The sequence below is a fragment of the Anabrus simplex genome, chromosome 3 (genome assembly GCF_040414725.1).
Source record: "Anabrus simplex isolate iqAnaSimp1 chromosome 3, ASM4041472v1, whole genome shotgun sequence".
Classification (NCBI taxonomy): Eukaryota; Metazoa; Arthropoda; class Insecta; order Orthoptera; family Tettigoniidae; genus Anabrus; species Anabrus simplex.
In genome coordinates, this window is record NC_090267.1 from 15,058,605 (window position 1) to 15,081,169 (window position 22,565).

General features: G+C 36.0%; 1 protein-coding gene across 3 annotated transcripts in view; it reads right to left on the reverse strand.

Moving 5' to 3' along the window:
- Positions 1–405: 405 nt before the first annotated feature.
- LOC136866948 (zinc finger protein 792) overlaps positions 406–22,565 on the reverse strand; it is a 134,003-nt gene continuing 111,843 nt past the window's right edge. For all 3 annotated transcript variants that reach the window (XR_010859593.2, XM_067144040.2, XM_068226960.1), the window contains one exon: positions 406–1,157. Coding sequence is in view for 2 of the 3 variants with exons in the window: in XM_067144040.2 (XP_067000141.2) it covers positions 698–1,157 (460 nt within the window). In the remaining variant the exon portion in view is untranslated. The remainder of the gene's footprint in view (positions 1,158–22,565) is intronic.

Here is a 22,565-nt window from a genome sequence, read left to right on the forward strand (position 1 = left end):
TGTATACACACGCTTCGGTGTCCACAGATTCCACGGGAAAATATGCCTAACCAACAGATTTCACACCCCAAACGAAGAATGTATCTGCCGTTTCTGCGGAATGACCTGTCATAGGTACCACCTGATGAACTGTACTGAACAAACACAACGCATCAGCACATTTGCCAAGGACTGTTAAAAAAAAAACAACTACAAAGTCATGTACCAAAACAAAATAATGACAAATTGTAACCTTCAACACATATGTACACATTGTGTTTATTTTCAATAAATTAATTAAACGGACTTGCCTCAGGTAGGAAGTCTTCAAATATATATGGCGTAAGTATAGTTCTTTAAGGCTGAATCCATATATCAACCCTCTGCAACAGATTTCACTACTTCGCAGCAGTACCAGTTGCAGTATGAGCTTAAAAATTTCCTTTATTCTTGGACATGTTTACACAAATGCAAAATATAACCACCTTCAGAAGTATATTCTCATTATTTCTAAGTTCCAATGACCTGAAAAAGGCATTTCAAGAGCTCAAATAAGAGTAGATCTTAATTTCAGTTTCTCTTGTAACTTCATAAATCTGAAGAGTACTTAAAATTATATTAAAAATCGAGGATTCTAACGTGCTGTTTTTCTTTTCGGAATTCATGAAAATGTGTCTTTTAAGATCAACTTTTGAAGCATACCGCGCCCTTCTTAATGTTACAATCTTTCCCCAGAGTGAGTTAACATGTGAGTGTTAAGATGAGATTTTTGATTAAACGTACTCTTGCATACCGCACAACTGAATGGTCGTTCTTCGGAATGGGTTAACAAGTGGAAGTCAAGCGTAAATTTTCTAGAAAAGGCAAGATTGCATTGTAAACAGCGGTAAGCCCTTTCCCCCGAATGAGTTAATTTGTGTTTTAAAAAGAAACATTTTCGAGCAAACGTAACATTGCAAAGTGTACAACGGAATGACCTATTTTTCGAATGTGTTACTTCGTGTTTTTTCTTAATACACTCGTGCAAAAACATTAAACCGCATACTCTACATTGGTACGGCCTTTCCCCAGTATGAATTAACAAATGGCGCGTTAGATCACTTCTTGCCTTGAATGACTTGCTGCAACTACCACAAGAATGCACCGGCCATTGAGTCATTACAGGAACATTCTCCAGCCTGAAATATACAGAAACACATATTACCATTTCTCAGGCATAAAACACAATCAAATATACATTGTTGAATCAATATTTCTTTTATTGAACTTAATAACAGTTTGAACCCTATTGTACATTGTTATATTACGGTTATAGTTTTGATCAGTTTTTTTAATTATTGGTATTTGATGCAATTTTGGATACTAAATTATTCAAGATATGGTGAAGAAAATGAAGGAACTGTTTGTAGCAGCAGGAATGCTTAAACAGATGGTATAATGGCTCTGAAAGTTCCACATTACAATTGTCCAGGTGACTTTCAAGTTCGAATCTTGTCGTTCCAAACATGCTACAGTCAAACATTCACAAAATCACAAGTAATCGCATGTTATGTTAATTTTGAAGCATTAAAAGTAGCATTTAAACATTCCATGGCCAGAAAAGAAGCTGGATGAGAATGAATTTGGGCACTGAGTCCGCTATATATGTCGGGAAAAATAATTTTCTTGTGACAGACCCTTTTGTATCTGATATCCAGATGTTCCACTGTCTTATTATGTGCATAGCTTGTTGGTGATTTGTTGCATGTAATTTCTATAATGGATGAGGAGGCCACTATTGCAAGGAAGTCTGCTTTTTCATTTACAGGAAAACCAGTGTTTCCTTGGGCCCAGAAAAGACAGACATGGGGCACTGCTGTGGTGTACATCTTATAGTAGCAGCTAGCAGATTCACATTGTATATGTCTTTGACTCTGTTCAATGCAGCCTGCACGTCACTTAGCATCAAAGTGTTCACACCACTTCACAGCAGACATAATGGCCAATAGCTTGGTTTGAAGTACTGAGCAGCTGAATGACAATTTGCATTGGACTGAAAAAATGTCCCCATTGTTCTTGCAGACAATGAATGCGCATCCCACTTTGTTAAATCGAGTGTTATTAGGTGTGCGAGGGCTTTCTGTGTAAATATAATAGTCATGGTTGAGTGAACGGCTATTGCAAACATGAGTCTTGAAGATACTAGGGTGATTGGATTCCAGGAACTGACAGTATATCTCTGCTATGGTTTCAAGCATAGGTGCAAACGTTACATTGTTCTTCATTAACATGAATTTGGCCATTCCGACGGCAGTAAAGAACAGGGGTTCTATTCCAGTTATGACAAGGGCTGCTTGTGTAGTGGGATGCTTCTGTTTTTCTCTGTATTTATATTCAATTTCACATATGTTGAATTAATGTTTTGATATGTTTTACTTTGTTTCTGTACTGGCAATCTTACACTTGATAGTTTATCATACTGTCACACGATGGCAATAGTGCCCCATCTCGTACCTTTGACTTTTATACCTCCTTGATTTTAAATCTCTTAATTGTATTTTTCTTCGAACATCGGGAAAAAAGTAAACTGGAGTCCAGGAAAACAATGCAGGCCCTCTTACTCTATTATAATATTCACAATACATTCAAATGTTTGTAAAATACTGGAGAGTTTAATATGAAAGTACATCAGAGGGATATGTGATGATAAAAATTGGTTCATGAGGAGCCAGTATGGATTTAGAAAGAAACTTTCTTGTGAGGCACAACTGGTGGGATTTCAACAGGACATATCAGATCAGTTGGATTCAGGAGGTCAGTTAGATTGCATAGCCATAGATCTTTCCAAAGCCTTTCATAGAGTGGAACATGGAATATTATTAAAGAAATTGGAGGGAATAGGATTGGACATAAGGGTTACATGATGGATAAAAACATTTCTAAATTCAAGGGTTCAGAAAGTCAAAGTAGGAAATAATGTATCGCAGGAAGAGAAAGTTTGGAAGGGAATTGCACAGGGTGGTATAATCGATCCATTATTTTTCTTAACAAACGCAAATGATTTAGGGAACAATATAACATCAAAGATAAGATTGTATGCAGATGACATAATTGTTTATAGGGAAATAAACAACATTGAGGATTGTTCAGAATTACAAAGGGACCTTGAAAATATCCAACAATGGGTTGAAGAAAATAATATGAAGGTTAATGGAGGAAAATCAACTGTTACAACTTTTACAAACAGGAGCTTTAAAACTGAATTTGAATATACTTTGGATGTGGTAGTTATCCCAAAAGATGGCAAGTGCAAATACTTAGGTGTGAGATTTGAAAGTAATTTGCACTGGAAGGGTCATGCTGATGACATTATTGGAAAAGCATACAGATTGTTACATGTCATAATGAGTCTACTTAAAGGATGCAATAAAGAATTAAAAAAGAAAGTTACTTGAGTATGGTTCGTCCATTATTGGAATATGCAAACAGTGTTTGGGATCCTCACCAAGAATAGCTAATAAAAGAAATAGATAGTGTGCAGAGGAAAGCAGCAAGATCTGTAACAGGGGATTTCAGGAGGAAGAGTAGTGTATGAGAAATGTTAAAGGAACTTGGGTGGGAAACTTTAAGTAAGAGAAGGGAGAAAACTAGACTTATAGGATTATATAGAGCCTATACAAGAGAAGAAGCATGGGGAGATATCCGTGAGAGGCTTCAGTTGGAAATTATAATTTGAAATGAGGTTAAGCTAGAGATTCACGCAGAATCTGTAATTTCTTTACTTAACTCAGTAAGTTTGTGACTATGTCCACTTTACCTTGATTAATTCTGTGCATTTTTACCCTGCTTCATCGGTCACAGTTTGGTTACCGTTTGGCCGAACATTATGCTTTGAAGCTATTGCCATATCATTTCACCCTTTACTTGGGTTTTGTCTATTTTCAATGTCTGACCATATTGTGTGTGTGTTTCTTACCTTATTTGTATGTATCACTTCAATGTCGTGGTACGATATGGTCTATTACATTATTGTTGGTGTGACTGACCTCTCCATTCATACATGCCTGGTATTTTTAATTCTTGTTGGGGATTTCATTGATGTCTTATGCTCGGCCCGTCTTAAGGTTTGTAAGTCTGCTTTGTCATCAAAGCTGTTTCCTTGAGACGTTGTGGTTGTTATGTATGTCATAGTTTAGTACATATCTAGTCTGCTAATTAAGGCCAATCTACCCCCATATTATTATGCTGAGTGACTTTGCATTTTGGATCCATAAGATGTCCGATTTTTTATGTTTATCATGTGGTTTTGTGGAATAGATCGTATTTTGGTACACAATGGAGGGGAAGGTTTATTTCACCATTACTTTTTATTTTACTTTGGATTAACATTTTATTTTATTGACCCGTCTTTATATCCCATTTATGTCTTGCTATTGTGAGACCTAGCAGTAATTTTATCCTTTACTTTTGGGCTCTTTTGGAGATAGCCATGTTATTTTTCTGCACAAATCCTTACCTTTTTCCCTTTCATTTGACACCCGTCCACATGTGATGCAGTTTTGCTCTATTTTATTTTCTTCCTTGCACTAAGTCATTACTGAGGAGCTTCTCTTTTTCTGTTACTTCTCTGCAGTATGTTATATTATTTTGGAATAATATCGAAAGATATCATCTCCAAGGTAAATGGGATGTTTATGCCAGTAGTCTTTCTCTGGATGAAAGAACGAGTGGTACCGAGGTATGCAAATTGTATTATCTCATGAAGGTCACTAGGAAGGCAATATGTTGACAACCTTTGCATGCAATCATTTGTGAGTATTCTCCAAAATAATTTATGATCAGTGTTTTTCTTCCTTTTTATGAATTTATTTCTCTTTCACTTGAACATTTGATCTTTAATAAACATTTGTTTAAGTTTCAACTCTTTCTTTCCTTTGCTGGTAGTAAGGTTGGCTTAGTTGGATGTATATATTACATAGGACAGAAGGTGTCCTACTTCAAATAGTTTCTTGTTTGCTCCAATCAATGATTTATCAGACTTAAATACTTTTCCATCACATTTCCCCTCTGCGTAGCAGACTCTAGTACCTTATAATTTATCATCTTGTTTTATCACGAACTCTTCATTTGCTATTTTCTCCATGTTATCTCTGCTGTATGGTAATGTCACGTTCAGAGTAACCAAGAGTAATGAAAGGGGGGGGAGTTTACAGTAGATATTGAGCGATAGGCACGAGAAATTCAAAGAATGATTCTTCTCTGAATCTGCAGAAGTTTTTCTTTAGCCCAGTGCATTGTGATTGTAGAACCAAATGATGAAGCACAATCAGTATTAGTGGTACAAAGACTGTGCAGTATTCAATGCAGAGTACTTCTAAGTTTATTCCTCGTGACGGCCTGCACACAACAACAATGGTCTGAAGAAATGTATCTGGTTTAAGCTTTACAGTAGTTTTATTAAAATGTGGCCTAAAAGTTTGTGCAAAAGCTGATCTTCTAGTGCGATTTCCTGTCCTTTTATCATGGGTTGTGGCTTTATCAGATTTCTTCTTCTCGTGATGATAGCCTTAGTTTTCAGTGGATTAATTTGCAGCTTGCTTTTGGAGCCCCAGTCAAACAGAATATGTAGTGCTGTGTTTGCTCAATTGCATAAATCTGCATCATTGTCAACTTCAATTAACAAAAGTACGTTGTCAGCATAAGCAAGAACTTGCAGTCCGAGGGAAGAGGACTTTAAGGACATCATCATACAAGATCAAATAAGATATTTGAAAAAGTGAGCTGCAGGTTGATCCCTGGGGGCATCGTTTCTTCATGTATTCACTTTTCTGTTGCTGAACTACGCTTGAGTGATTTTGTACAAATTACGTGGGTGATACAAACTTTTTGCCACCAGGTGATACCAAATGCACCAGTTATGTCCAAAGAGATTAATAAGCCTAATTTTTGCCTTGAGAAGAGGTTCTGTATCCATTCAGGTAAACAGAGAATGCCATATTCAGTAGATTATTGTGCAGTAAAGTCATTGTGAAATTATAATGGTAGGCCTTGATGATCCATGTGGTACATACATTTTTATTATTAGCTTCTCCAGAATCTTTCCTAGAACTGACAGGAGGCAGATTGCTGTAAACATTGTTAAGGTGTTTTCTTTACGAATAACCTTCACTACTGTAATTTTCCATGGAGTAGGAAAATGGTCCAAATATAGGTACTTATTGGATAGTTCGAGAAATAAGGATGGATAACTAAACTGACAGAAGTAAATTTACCAAAAATTTCTCAAAAAATGAGTAAAAACTTCCCTTGGAATGAAGAACTGACAATTATGCAAAAACATGTACTGGCCTGTGATAGGCGACATAAACAAAGCCACTGTTCAGTCCTACGTCATGTCATTTATGTAACAGACAAAGATGAATACAAAAAAAAAATCCCTAGGAGAAAACTGGTATGCTGGAAAGAATTCAGTTCAGTCCCTACAAAAGCTGAAGAAGGAATATCAAGATAGGTACCAAGTCAATTTTTGCATAATATGTGTGAAGCAGTATTAGTTGCTTGCTTTTCATGATCTTATTCATGCTTTTCAATTTTACAATAATGCATACATTTGCAGATAAACTTGCCATATAATGTTAGTGTAGCAATAACAAACAATATTGTGTTCCTGGCCTTTTAATCCTAATTAGCTGAAGTAAAGGGAAAATTTTACACACAGGAGATAAAATTGGTTCTAAAGCGATGTTTATCTCCAGCCATTTCTAAACATGGACATTCCCTACAGGCCATCTCATTAGCTACTTCCATAGCTTTGTATGTGTATATATATATATATATATATGAAACATTCAAAACCCATCATTTGACTTCTAAGTGGCAAATATTAAAAATAAATATTTTCTGACAATTATGCATTACTTTGGAATGAAAATGTTGATTAAAAGAAATTAATATAAAAGTTACTTGCACCACTTTAAATCTGACATACATGAAAACAGACATAATGATTGTGCTGCTGTCTACATCTGAAAGCAGAATATTATACTGGATGGATAGTACAGCTATGGTATTCTGTGAAGTGACACTGGCTGTGCCACCAAATACTTTTAACATGCTACCAATGACTTACCTTAGCCAGGATTGAACCCACAAACATCTGACTATGGGTCAGATGCTCCATCACTGATTCATTGAGTCAGATAACAGAACTCATGAATGATCTGGATGACCTAGGAGTAGCCAGATGGAGACAGTGAAGGACCATAGCTGATGACAGAAGTCAATGAATGCTGTGTATATACACTAGCATCAAAAATGTTTAAAACCACATTAAGCAAACTCCAGTTCTTTTTATTTTTTAGGCAGCAGGATTTAGTTATTTGAAAGGATTTATATTTTACATAAAAATATAGATATCCATTGTACACAAACTGACACACTATAAAACAATTTATACTTTGTATAATGGAAAACAATGACTATTACAGCTTGTGGCATTCTAGTTAGGTACTTTCTTTCTTTCTTTCTTTCTTTCTTTCTTTCTTTCTTTCTTTCTTTCTTTCATTCCTTCTTTCTGCTAGTAGTTTGACATTGCTCTAACAAATTTAATCTGGGTAATTCTTCAAACATCTCAATGTTTATAGATCCCTATGCTTGCAAAATGCATTGCCAGAAATCTTCACAACTGTTGATAGAAGACAGTTTTACCTTATGGTCTAGCTCATCCCACAACAACTTGATGAGTGATAAATAGTGAGACTGAGGAGGCCAAGTGATTGTCTCTAGAATTCCTGATGATTCTTTGCTTCCTACACTCTTCTTGCATGGCTTTGACGTGTGTTTTGGGTTATTGTTCTACCAACCAACCTCCAGATAATTTGAGTTTCAGAAGGTACTGCAGTGCTCGGCAGAATGCGATGGTACTGCTCCTTGTTACAGATACGACCCCAAACTCTGATGCCCCCTTACTTTCCTTCATTGTTGGTATCAGGCAGCCTCCTAGCATTGTATCACCTGGATGGTGTTGGTCAAACTGACAACTACTTACCCGAAGTTCTTAAATTTTGACTCGTCAGTCCACAGTCCATAATTACACTGGTCACCGGTCCAATCCTTGTGTTGTACCACCCACTGAGATCTATGAGATTTATACCTGCATGTAAAAACAGGCTATTTTCCAGATACAAGCCCATTCAACCAAACAACGTTTTACAGTCAACACTAATATTGGTTGTTCTCTACTTCTGTTGGTATTAGCGCTGATGTCTACACTTCTAATCCTAATGTTATGCTTGCTTAAGATCACAATGCATTCATCTTCAGCATCAAGGACATCACTAAGTATTTCATTTTGTGAGTGCCAGTTTTTGTCTTCTGTTCAAGGCACAGTGAATGCCATATTTAAGAAACCTTACTTTTACCCGTCTTACCAGCCAGCTGTCTTCTAGGCAACGCCATGGCACTCTTTTCTTCACTTATGTTAGCACTTTGACGCAGTTTCTACAGTGAGTCTCTATTCTCTATTCTGCAAAAACTGGAGCAGTACTGAAGAGAAGTCCAGTGTTGGAAAATAGTTTAAACCAACTGAGACATTCAAAGAGGAGCAGAATCTGTTTTTATGAATAGATGATGTAACAATCAATACAACACATTATTTAAGATTTATAAATTCTTTGGTATAGTAATTTAACAGAATCTAGGATGACTTTTGGTGTACATGGGCTAAAGATTGTATTACAAGTATCAATCCAGATATCTATAGTAAGTAAATAATAATTAATCCCTAAGTGAAGCAGAGAATTTAAGCAGTGCATTATGGAGCAGGGTGAGTGATTCAGGTTTGAGCACCAAGAACAATGCAGCAATCCCTTCACAAATTCAGTGTTACAACAGATTATTTTCCAGCATTTGCATTAGAGACAGAAAAGAGTGCAGTTTTACATTAATTGATTTTATATTATTTTTTCCCAATATTAATGAAGAGACCTGTCATAATTTAGATGGAAGGACAGTAACAATTCTGGAATTTAATGGGTTTCATGATGCAATAAAAGCTAGTGTTATCATTGCCTCAGAAACTTTGAGCAGAAGAACCGGAAACAATACTTAAAAAAATTTTTTAGCATAAATCCCAGGGTCATCCGACAATTAGTTTGTGTGAAGGTGGGCATGTACTGTGGCGTGTTCCATCATTCATTACTTGGTCTCACACAAGATGCACTCCCATTCGATATGCTATGCAACTGCTCTCACTTTGCTTAGTAGAGACAATTTTGCCTAGTATTACAGACTGTACATCTAATATTAGATCCATATTGATGGTCAATAGTACTGACTAGGAGGATAATCAACACAATTGAAGGGTTGAAAATTATAAGTGGGCTATCTGCCATTTTTATAAAAATGAGGTTTTGTTTTATTCTTATGTTATTTAAGGTGGTAAATTCAAATCTTCAATTGGTTTGGCTTTTAACCCAGTTTTAATCCTGTAAGCAAGAAAATGAAGCTTGAGACCACTCAGTTTGTCAAGAATTATAATGGAGCTATTGACCATTTGGATGCATTTCCTAAGAATTTTAAGCCAGCTTATATTCGGTCAGCCAATAGTAAGACAGTTCATTTACCACATGATACAAACAAGATGGCTGCTGTGCAAAGCTCAAGTTATGTGTGTTCACTGAGTTTCAATCAAAGTTTTGTAATACTTGCTACAGGTAAGTTGTTGTAATTAAAACTGTTGAAACTAAAATGTTGTTCAGAGGCATTTGTATCCTACTAGTAACCAAATTTTAAAAAAATAATAGAATTATATTGCTTATTTAATATTTTATCTGTTATAGATTAGGTTTATATGGTGCATGAAACTAGAATATTAGGGACACATTATACCATATGTGCAATGCTTTATTTTTCTTAAATTTTTACAGAGGAGCGCTACTAGATAACCACCTACATTTTGAAATGAGCAAAGAACCATTTCCAGTATTATCTGAAATAAACCAATCAAGAACGTCATCTACAGAGACTGGTAAGTTCTGACTGGCATTTTGGTTTCTTTTCTCAAATTTGAAACAGATCAATCATTATAGATATATTGTAAAAGCTATCTAGTTGCCATCTAATGCACAGTGCTTATTTGTGAGTGCAGGTGGAGTTTGCAGTACTGCAACAAACAACGATAGTATTTCAAACTATGGTACAGATGCTGGCAGTGACACTGAAAATGAAGGATGAGCTTCAATAAAAAATGGGAGTTCGGGCAAGGAAAAGCATTCTAATCCAAAATCTTGGAAACAGAATGTGAGACAAAGTTAAGAACTTTTATGAATAATATTCACCAGCCAGTACATGCGCTAATGTTCCTGCAAAAACTCAAGAAGTAAGTGAGTGCTCTGATGGATGTTTTAAAGAATATCGAAGAGAGAAGCAATTTTTGAGCATTTTACGGCACTAGAAAATTATGATCAGCAGAATTTGTATTTAGTGGGTCTTATATCTAAAGTAAAATTCCTGATTCTGACAATCAGAAAGAGCATTCATTGTATGATTACAGAGTTAAGGAAAATGGTGCTTCTATTAAAGTATGTATGAAAACTTTGTTAGGACTTTCCTCCATTTCCAAATGCAGACTAGAGAAAGTGCAGAAAGCAGTTAAAGGTGATGATCCAAGCTTAGCTCTGGACAAAAGAGGAAAACATGTAAAGAAGGTCATATCTGTTGCAAGAAGTGATGAAGTTAGAGACCATATTTGTAAGTTCACAAGTGATCACAGTCATTACTCCAGATCAAGTAATCAGACATGAAATACCTGTTTTCAACACTAAATCTAAGCAAGATGTGCTCCTTATATTTAGAGGATTCTGAAGCAAAGCCAGTAACGGCACGGCTCTATAGAGATATATTCTTGCATGGGTTGAATATAAGTTTTGGCATCCCTTGCAGTGACACATGTACAACTTGTGATACGTCGACCTTACAGCTGATCAGCGAGATAAACTTGTCAATCAAAAAGAACTTCATGTGAGGAAATCGGATGCTGCATACAAAAACTACAAAGCTACAAAAACTGTCCAGGATTTTGAAGTACTGACATTTGACATCCAGCAAACCTTCCCACTTCCCTACTTAAGCCATTCACAAGCATTCTACCAAAGACAGTTACAGGTGTACAATGAAGGGATACATATGTGCTCCAGTGATGAGGCATTCATAGTTTTGTAGGTAGAAAGTCAGGCAAAACGAGGATCGAACAAGGTCTGTTCTTCACTCTTGGATGTTCTTAAAACTCTAAAAGCACAGAAAGTCCTACCAGTTCATAAGTTAGTCTTACGGAGTAATGGCTGTACAGGACAGAACAAAAATTTCTTTATATTGACCCTTTGGTCTTATCTTGTACAGAGGAAGTTTACAAAAACCATCAGGCATAGATATCTAATTACCAGGCACACATATTTGCCATGTGACGGAGACTTTAGCCACATTGAGTGCTGCAAGAAAAATCACATCAAGACTGGGTGGACATTGTACAAAATGCTCGTAATGAGAAACCATTTCGCATGTTGCAGCTCAATAACAATACAATACATGACTTCCAGATGTTCAGCAAAAACACTTTTCAAAGGCCTAAGGCTTCAGAAAAAATTCATATGAGAGACATAACAGAGATGAGGATAGTTGATGACAATCCTTTCCAAGTGAAATACAAAAGAACAGACCCAGACCTGGAAGACTATCAGTCTTTTACAATAGCAAAACCAGGGCATCCGAGAATCATTCCAGCTTTGTCAGTTTCTGTTAACTCTGCAAAAGTAAAAGATCTAAAGAGCTAAACCACATGGGAAAACGATCTTCTGGAGAGTTTTTCTCGAGTCTGAAGATAAAATTACCGAGAAGGAAACTTTGAATGGCCCAGAAGAAAATGAGACAGATGCTGAGATTGGTGACTGGAGTGAAAAAATAAGAGATGCTGGGAGTTCAAATTAGTCATTATGCTTTTCATCTCGAGTTATGTGATCTTTGTATCGAACAAATCACATTGGTTAAGATCAATAATATTCACTTATATTGTTGTGATATCATTTTGATTTCTTTTAAATGTATAATTCTTGTGTTAATCCTGCTTCTATAGCAAACAGTACTAAAAAATAAAACTTCAAGTTTGGCTACATTACACTAAGCCCACTTATAATCATTTATCATTTTGTTCATGCAAGCCTCAAATAAAATAGAGATATTTGTATTAATTATAGCTCAAATGTATTTATCATTTAATGAGCCTATGAATAAAACTTAAGGTGTCTGAAATATTTTCACATAAAGAACTTGCATAGGTTAAATAGAATTTTATTTGTAAAAGTGAACTTTGTCCTTTCTCTCCTAAATAAAAATCAGATAGCCCACATCTAATTCTCAACCCTTCAATTTTGTGCAATTTGAAGGAAGTTCATCTTAGTAGTTCAGTGCGGTGTAGTAATGTCCTGCTTTCATTCAAGCTGCACTTCTGTGCCACGCAATATCGTACCTCAAACTGACAGTGAGCCAAGGAATTAGAAGTTACAAGAGTTTTCAAGGTGCTGAAAGAATTACAGGAATCCTTGAATAATGATGAAATACATACTGACTGAATGTCTATAGAAACTTCCACGAGAAAGTACAAGAAAGCCTGAGTTTGATAACAGAGACTTAGAGAAATTTGATTTGAAAAAAATAATATACACTGGAACAACGTGACAAAATTCACATCAAAGGAAATATTGGAATTTTTAATACTATCCACATGAGAAAATGTTGTGCAGAGCAGCACACATCTGCTAGAATGGAGCTGAAATTTACGTCTATGTGTTTTCAATCAGACAGAGATCAGACTGTTTCAATCTCAAAAGAAAAACAGAAAAAATGGTATGATAATGGTATGAATGGGATGAAGGGCAATTTGGCTGAATGATGCACAGAACATTCACAGACATTCAAGTTGCTGTAATTTTACTGCATATAGGGATATATACTTCCAGTCATCCTCAATCCTTTGCTGTTCAGCTGTCATCTCATATTTACAAAGAAGAAAAATCATGCCTACAGGAAAAAACAAAATGTCTTTATGATGCACAAGACTCAGAAACATTACTGCACTGACCCTTTTAATCAATTTGTAAAGAACTGGAATCACAGACAGGGCTATATGCAGATGACATTATACTGTACTGAGTAGTAAACGAGTTGCAGGATTGTGAACAACTGCAGGGGAACCTACATGGCCAGCAGATGATGGAGAATATTGTAAGCACTTAGGTGTTAATATAAGAAATGATGTTCATTAGGGTAATCATATTAACCCCTTAACAGGGGAATAGTTTCGTAACATTAACCAGCCAGTGGGTAATTATTCAATGCAACGCACACTTTTGGAATGGATACAGTAGCGTGCAGCAGATGTAAATAAAAAACAAAAAAAAACCCCATGGGACTACAGCCCTTGAAGGGCCTTGGCCTACCAAGCGACCGCTGCTCAGCCAGAAGGCCTGCAGATTACGAGGGGTCATGTGGTCAGCACGACGAATCCTCTCGGCCGTTATTCTTGGCTTTCGAGACCGGGGCCGCTATCTCACCGTCAGATAGCTCCTCAATTCTAATCAAGTAGACTGAGTAGACCTTGAACCAGCCCTCTGGTCCAAGTAAAAATCCCTGACCTGCCAAGAATCAAACCCGGGGCCTCTGGGTAAGAGGCAGGCATGCTACCCCAACACCACGGGCCAGCGTAGATGTAAATACACAACAGAAAAATATATTTTACTTGATTTATTTAAATCATGAGTGATATAGTAGAAATTCTATAGCATTATGTTATTACTGTTTTCCTTGTAAACCCATATATATATTACAACATTCCAATGAATGTTGGATTGGAGTCGGTGAAGACATTGGAAGTTTACGGTAAAAATAAAAATCAATGAAATCTTATTCCGATACTAGCAAATATGTTGGTTGAGGTCCGCCTAGTCAATACTAGGATACTTAAAAGGGTCCACCTTTTCAATACAAATAAATGTTATAGTTTATTTACAACATATATTTACACTTGGAACTAGTTTCGACGCTGTTTGGCGTCATCTTCAGCCAAAATGTGGGAAATAGGCTAGCATGTAGACATTTATATTACACAAGGTGTTACATCAGTGTGATTAAATGAGAGAACATGAAGACGCGAAGTACAATGTCAGTTTCAAAGTGGTCATGAAGGGTGAGTCAAAAAATTGTATAAACATGAGATAACATAATCATTTAAACAATAAACATATAAACTTATAAACTGTAACAAAACCATGCGGAAGTACGAGATGATTGGCATTGGAGATTCAAATTATTTAAGACACTCTTCCATTGAACGTTGCTTGCCGCGAGTGTAGTACAAAACATAGGTTATATTTCAATAAACACTATCTTCTCAAAAATGCCCATAACATTTTAAAAAATATTTGGGTTGAGATGAAATTTGGCAGTTAGGGATTGAAATCACTTATTCAATAAGTGTAGGGTGATGCGGTGAAAGTATGTGGCGTGACAAAGTATTACACATAATGTGAAAGACAGATCTGTTTATCGGGATATTAATGTTTTTGAAAAATTCAATGAGAAAGTCGAATAGGATCTTTGGTTTCTCTGAGATATCATTTAAGTTTAGGTTTGGATTGAAATATTGGTCTAAATGAATATAGAGGTTTTCAGTGACGTCTAGGAGAGAACCTTTGTTTAGAATTTCTAATACCTCAAGATCTTGATTTATTTCAGTAAAGTTGTGCTTAAATTCTTTTATATGTAGGCCGACCACGGAAAAACGGTTGTGTTTTATGGCATTGACATATTCTGCACATCTGATTTTAAAACTGCGTCCTGTTTGCCCTAGGTAAGAACTTTTGCAGTCTTGGCAAGAAAACCTATATACACCTGATTTAGAAAAAGGACTACTTTTATTTATTGATGAAGAGTTGTGTAGGTATTACCTTTAATAAAGAAATTTACAACGTCACAAACGTTCTTAAAAAACACAACGTTAAAATAGCCTTCCGTACTAACAATAGAAGCACAGAGAATCGGGTTATTCTTCTTTTCTTTGATGGACAAAACGCACAAATGTTTCTTCCTTCAGGAGTACCTGATTGAGGCTCTTCAGGAATGCCATCTTTTCCAAGAATTTCAGCAATGGTCCTCTTCAGGCTGCGCCTCAAAGTTGGTGTCTGAAGTCTCTCTTGCAGCTTTGGATCCATTAGCATTTTGGACATATCCTTTGAAAACTCTCGCCTTGAATGTGGCTTTTGGCCTTTTTGAACCATCTTATGCACATAAATAATGTATCCATTGGCAAGTGATGTATTAATCATAGTATAAAAGATACACATTGGCCATCTCGTTTTTCTTGAAGAGGATATCAATGTTGACATTTCATCGAAAGTGTCCATGGCACCTTTAGTCTCATCGTAGTCTTCTGCCATATCTGGTTTCCCACTGTCTACTATTGTTCCTACTTCATGGCATGTAGAAAGGAGGATTACATTCTTGTTTGGTTTTCTTTTATACGATACCATTGTTTTCATACCATCATACCATAACATGGAGGACCCAAGCTTTCTTCCCTTGACTGTTTTCATCTCTGGTGGTATCTGTGGCTTGTCTTTTCTCACTGTTCCAATGATTGTCAGGTTATGGTCACAATGCAGAGAATCAGCCAGACGAATTGAGGTGAACCAATTGTCGGTCATAATATTTCTCTTCGATGCATGTATTGACCGGGTAATTTCATTCACGAAATACATTACCACTAATGTCTCCTCAAGAGAGTGGTTCTCTGCCCAATTCAGAAAACACTGCCGTTATCAATTCATTTTTATGCGCTAGATTTTTCATTTCTGTATCCTATTAAGCTTACATATTACGTACAAAATACATTACTGTAATAAACCAGATATTCACACTATTTACAGCTATGTACAAATCACGAATACTCTCACAAATCATAAACTTTCGTCTCTCAGACGTCGGTCATATCACAGTGAACAAACAACTGGACCTTTATGCTTGAAACCAAGGTCAGCACTGATTGTTGATAGCCAGTGAAGAATAGATGGAGGGGGAAGGCACAGTTCATTATAGTCTGGAAATTACCGCGGAAAATACAGGGGTGCGTAGTCTGGGAGACGAAAGTTTATGATTCTAGGGTTAATGGTATTCTTACTGTTCTACTGATGAAGCTGTAAAATGCCACTTTCTTGTGTTTTCCTGAGTGGTTCGAGTCTTTCCTGATAACATCTGTGTGTGTAGGTTTTCTAAATACTTGGTAAATCAGGTTTTTATTGTCTCTAGTTACTGTTATGTCTAGGTAGTTTAGACTTTTATTATCTTCCGACTCGATTGTAAACGTTATGTGTTTATCTAGGTTGTTTAATTGGTCTAACCGATCGTTTGGCTTTAGTTCTTGTTCGTTAATGATAGCGAACGCGTCATCAACACACCTTAACCATAAGTCTAATCCTTTTATTTTACTGACTATTTTATTAGATTCCACATGGTCCATAAATATATCCGCAACGATACCAGACGCTGGTGATCCCATGGCCAAACCATTAACTTGTTTATACACTTGTTGTTGAAAATAAAATAGTTGTTTTTTAATGTGAACTTTAACAAGTTGATGAATTCATCAATTTCTACTTTACTCAATGGACTATGTGTGCTTAAGTTGTCCTTAACAATGTTGATAGTCTCCGTGATCGGAATATTCGAATACATATCTTTCACATAAAAGCTATGGATAGTATTATATTGCGATAAATTTATATTTTTTGTCCTATTACAAAAATGTATGGTATTGCGGAGACTTGTATCAACATTAAATCAGTAATGTTTCTTTAAAAACGTGTGTATAAATTTGGCTGTTTTATATCTGGGGCTGTTTCTGAAGGTTACAACCGGTCTAATAGGTATGCCTTCTTTGTGTACCTTAGGCACTGCCCTCAATTTAGGTAATCCTGGGTTCATATTTACCAAGCATTTTGTTTCATTCAAATTCATCAAAAAATTAGTGTTAGCTAAATTTTGTTTAAATGTCTTTGGCATGATGTTAATGGGATCCTTCTTTATCTGACGAAAGTTGTCTCCCTTCAAGAAATCATTCGTTTTACTGACGTAATCATCTTTATTCATTAAAACTATAGTGTTACCCTTATCAGCCTTCGTGACAATTATGTTGTTATCTTTGATCTTCTTATTAATCTTATTGTTATTTGTTTGGGTATCTGCGATGGTCTTATGTTCCATTATTTTGCAAATTTTCTTCTTAGTCTAGAACCTCATATTCTCTTGTTCATCTATAGGTATCTCTGCAATTGCTACTTCAGATTCCGCTATCAGTTTCACTAGTTCCCTATTTTGAACAGTCTTACTCGTGTGTGCCCAGTTATGTTTAGGTACCTTACTTAAGATTTCAACTTCATCATTATTGAAATCAATGTTGGTCAGGTTTTTGAGTGGCGGATAGAATGTGTGTGTTGTTGTGTATGTGTTATTGTTTTGCATTTCATCTTTTGTGATGCGTTTGTCATCAATGAGCCTCTGGTATTTTCTATCTAGAATTTCTTGTTTTTTCTTTAGTATGGTAAATAATGAGAGGTCAATGTTAAATTGCACCTCCACCCATTCCAGAGCCGAAATTTGACTAGTGATGAGTAGGTGTAATTCATAAAGTGGGTTGTTCAACTTCGCTTTTTGAGGTGTAAAAACCTAATTTCATTTTTAATCCACAAGTGATTTACTTTCCGCTGTGTTCTCATTTCGTGATGCAGCAATCTACCTCCCTTTTGTACTGAATTCAAATGTTTAGGTATGACATTACTTTTAATACATTTCTTAAGAAAGTTCAGGTCTTTTGAAATACTAAGAATTTTAACCTTGGTGTTCTTAAATTTATTTATCATTTTTCTAGCCTGGCTGGCATAATCACTGTTAATAATCTTGACCATGGTGGTCGGTATTGGATCCGTATTGACTTAATAACAGCAAATATGTTGGTAGAGGTCCGCCTAGTCAATACTATCTATTTATTTACCTTTCACCTTAACATATAGTACATGTTTCGAGAATATGTATGCATTCTCTTCCTCAGCTAGTGGATTATATGAACAACAGGCAACGGATTGAAGGTATCGACAAATATTATAAGCTCTGAAGCCCATGGTATCTCATCAAGTTACGGTGGATAATAATATGTTGTGGCGCAAAATATAGAATTAAGTAAATATCGCAGTTTCCTCAATTAAAATTTTAATAAATATAAATACATGGCGAGAATATCAATGATAGAAGAAATGTATCATAGGCCATGGAATGAGTTGGATTAAATGGGCCAGGCTCAATCTGTATATGATGGCCATACCTTGCCTATCTAGTCCGATATGATTCAATAATTGAGACTGGTGATGGAATCGTCGATTGATAACCAAAATATTATGTGATGGAATATTAAATGAATTCCTTTGCCGACGTAAATGATTATGTAAGAGTACTCTGTATCAAGAAGTCTTTTAAAAGCAAACCGTCTGTTATTATTGTAACCAAGTATTAGATTTTGTTTCAAAATAAGAGAAGTTTACAGTTCTGTTGAAAACTTAGCGGGTATTAGAAGTGTTGCACACGTATCGGAAGGAGATTAGACGAGAAGCTAGATTGCAATATAATATTGTCAACTGTAATAAGAAATAACCTTTGTAGAGAAACGAGATATGTATCTGGTTCTCTCAGAATATTAAGGCAAGTGTTGTATAATATTGTGAATTATATTAATGTGTGTAAATCTATTCTAAAAGCTTATTACGAGTTTCAGGTAACATGGAGATGATTACAAGATGGTTATGAAGCCCAGTATGTTGAGCTGAAATGTAATAGGGTCTCAACAGACCTGATGAGAACTGGGATGGACACCAATGGTTAGAGTACCAATACTGGAGGATGAGAGGTGTCTTCCTCATGAAACCAACGAATGATAAGTACTCAAAGTCAATGTCTTATTATTCCGCTATGTAGCTGCTTTTAAGTAGAGTAGTATGTTTTACAATGTCAAGATTGTGACATGCCAAATTACACAACTTGGTGACAACCGTTTTATTCGTCAATCACTGCCTTGCGATGGGTAGGAATGTTGTACGTTGTGTCGTGAATGATCCTGAATGATGATATATCGTATGCTATGTCATGTGAATCTAAGCAGTCGCTAGTAAATGTTATGCAGATAGATTTAGGCATGGATAATACCCGTGTTAAGATAGTATCATTATGAAGAAATTTCAATTTAATTTATGGTTCGAATATATATATATATATTAGAAGCAGTCGGTAATAACAGGTGCGTGATTTACAGTCATCTACAATCATATTTTATGTTAAGTGTAGTGTTCGCAAATATAATTGTGATGTTGTGATGATATTGTGTTAATAATGTTACTAAGATGAATAGTCTTTGTAATGTGAAATGCGTGAGTATATTTTCTTAATGAAATGAGAATTTTGTGTAATTGTGTATAATATGATGAAAGGTGATAGGGTTGTCGAAATATAATGATTAATGTTATATGGATCGTTGTGAATGTGTCATTTGGATTACTGCGTTGATGGGGTGAAAGTTCCTTTTGGGGATCATTTTAAGTATCTGGGTTTAATATAAGGAAAGATCTTCATTGGGGTAATCACATAAATGGGATTGTAAATTAATGGTACAGATCTCTGCACATGTTTATGAGGGTGTTTAGGGGTTGTAGTAAGGATGTAAAGGAGAGGGCTTATACGTCTGTGGTAAGACCCCAAATAGAGTAAGGTTTGAGTGTATGGGGCCCTCACCAGGATTACTTGATTTAAGAACTGGAAAAAATCCAATGAAAAGCAGCTCGATTTGTTTTGGGTGATTTCCAACAAAAGAGTAGCGTTACAAAAATGTTGCAAAGTTTGGGCTGGAAAGAACTGGGAGAAAGGAGATGAGCTGCTCGACTGAATGGCATGTTACATGTGATAAAATTCATTTTTGTGTCCGTCTTGAAAGTATTTGTATTATATAACACTTGTATGTTTTATTATTCATCCACCTATTCAATACAACACAATCTTAAAAATTAGAACACTGTCCTCATCAAAATTGTTAACATGAAATTAATATATTAGATGGTACATGTTTTGCCTATCAATAGTAGGCATCATCAGCCATATTTTTTTCCTTAGAAATAGATCAGATACCTGATTGGAAATAACTTATGAATGCTGTTAAAAACTATGTCGTGTAAAATGTCAATGGAGAAATGGCATGGAATGACATTAGTATACGAATAAGTTTGAGTGGCGTCTTTAAAAGTAGGAAAGATCACAATATGAAGATAAAGCTGGAATTCAAAAGGACAAACTGGGGCAAATATTCATTTATAGGAAGGGAAGTTGGGGGTTGGAATAACTTACCAAGGGAGATGTCCAATAAATTTCCAATGTCATTGAAATAATTTAAGAAAAGGCTAGGAAAATAACAGATAGGGAATCTGCCACCTGGGCGACTGCCCTAAATGCAGATCAGTATTGACTGATTGATTAATTAATCAATTAATTAAAGTACAGCCCCATCATTTGCCTAGCGTAAAAATGGTAAACCGTGGGGAAACACCCTCAGGACAGCTGACAGTGGGGTTCAAATCCACTGTCTCCTGAATGCAAGCTTACAGCTGAGAGCCTCTAACCACATGGCCAACTTGCCTGCTCCATTAGCAGAGATCATTTTGTTGGTGAATATAGATTTAACTATTACCTTGGTTTTCAGAGCTCCACACCAATATAAAAACTTTTTGAATTTTATACTACTAACAAATTCATACAAAGCATGTTGTTTTCCATAACTCACTCAGCACCAAGCATGCAAATTGACTTTTTAAAACTAGTGCGCTGGCATTGCCAAGCACGCCGATTGATGTTTAAGTGCATATGTTCAAATAGTTGATTGTAGCTCCCACAGATGTCATCCAAATGCCACAGATTCAATATGATGGGTCAATGTCATCATCATCATCATTTCCCCATATCCAGCTCCTGCTGGAATGGTGTATTTATGGTACTTCTGCATCTTTCTTTTTCCTTCCACCATTCCTCTTCCACGATCTTGTCACAGTCTAAATTTTGTCTTCCTATGCCGCTCTTCACTGATTCAATCCATCTTGTTCCAGGTTTTTCTCTTGCTCTCTTGCCCTTGCACTTTGCCTCCAGCAACTGTCTTGGAATACTATTCCCCTCCATCTTTACATGTCCAAACCACCTTAGTTTATTTTTTTCAAACTCTCTTGTTTAGCTTTCCTATCCCAACTTCCTTTGTAACATCTTCATTTCTCACTCTGTCTTTTCTAGTCTTTCCTATCCTACATCATAGGAATTTCATCTCACTGGCTTGAATTCTACTCTCTTGCCTGCTAGTTAAAATCCAAGTCTCAGGTGCATAAGTAAGTACAGGTACATAGTACATTTTGTACATTATCTCCTTACTTTTTCTTTGTACTTCTTTGCTCCAGGTAAGTTTTCTTATACTTTGGTAGAATGCATTACTCTGCTGTACCCTCCTGCTAATCTCCATGTCCACCCTAGCATATTGCAATAATTCACTTCCTAGTTATCTAAAGCTGTCCCCAATTTCCAGACTCTGACTTCCAATTTTCACAGTGCCTTTTCCTCACTTTTCCCCTCTTGACATCACCATAGTTTTGCTTTTCTCTGTACCTATTTTCATGCCATATTTATCAATTTTTTTGTTCAGTACATCTAGTTGTTGTTGCACTTCCCCAGATCACAACATCATCTGCAAATAGCAGTGTCATCTTTTTATCTCCATGGGCTTCCTTTGTTTCCTTTATAATTTTGTCCATGACCATAATAAACAAGAGAGGTGACAGTACACTCCCCTGTCTTAGTCCAGTCTTATTCCTAAACCATTTTGTCTTTCTAACTGGGGTCACTGCTCTGCTAACACAGTTGCTGCGGTCAATGTATCGATCGATAAACATGTGAACCACATTCCTTAGTAAAGTAACTTCCTGTTGAGATCCAAAGGCATGCTATCCTCACTTGTTGAGTAACTGTGTCTTTGTTCTCTGTTAGTGTCTTTGTGCTCTTGCATACTGGCCTGTAAATCATTCCAAAGTGCAGATTACCTGCATCATATGTTAGAAGAAGTGTATGCTGATCGTAAGTCGGAAAATGATTTTGTGCCTTGTGTGGAGGAAAGTGATAGCCATTCATCTGATAAGGTTGCAAGTGCTGAACCTGATGATGTAGGTCCAGGAATATTTAACGATTGTTGATTCAGATGAGTGATCAGATACTGATTAACCTGAGCACATGCCCAACTATTCGATACAAGAGAGAAAGGGTAAGCTTGAAATATATGGAAGTGCTTCCATCCCCACATGTATGTTTACTTAAAATCTACTGAATATTTACACATGTATAGACATTTTTAAATTTACATATTTACACTCCAAATACTGTACTCTTAGAAAAATAATTATCTTGATTTATGTTATACATATTAGAGTAAGAAGACACAG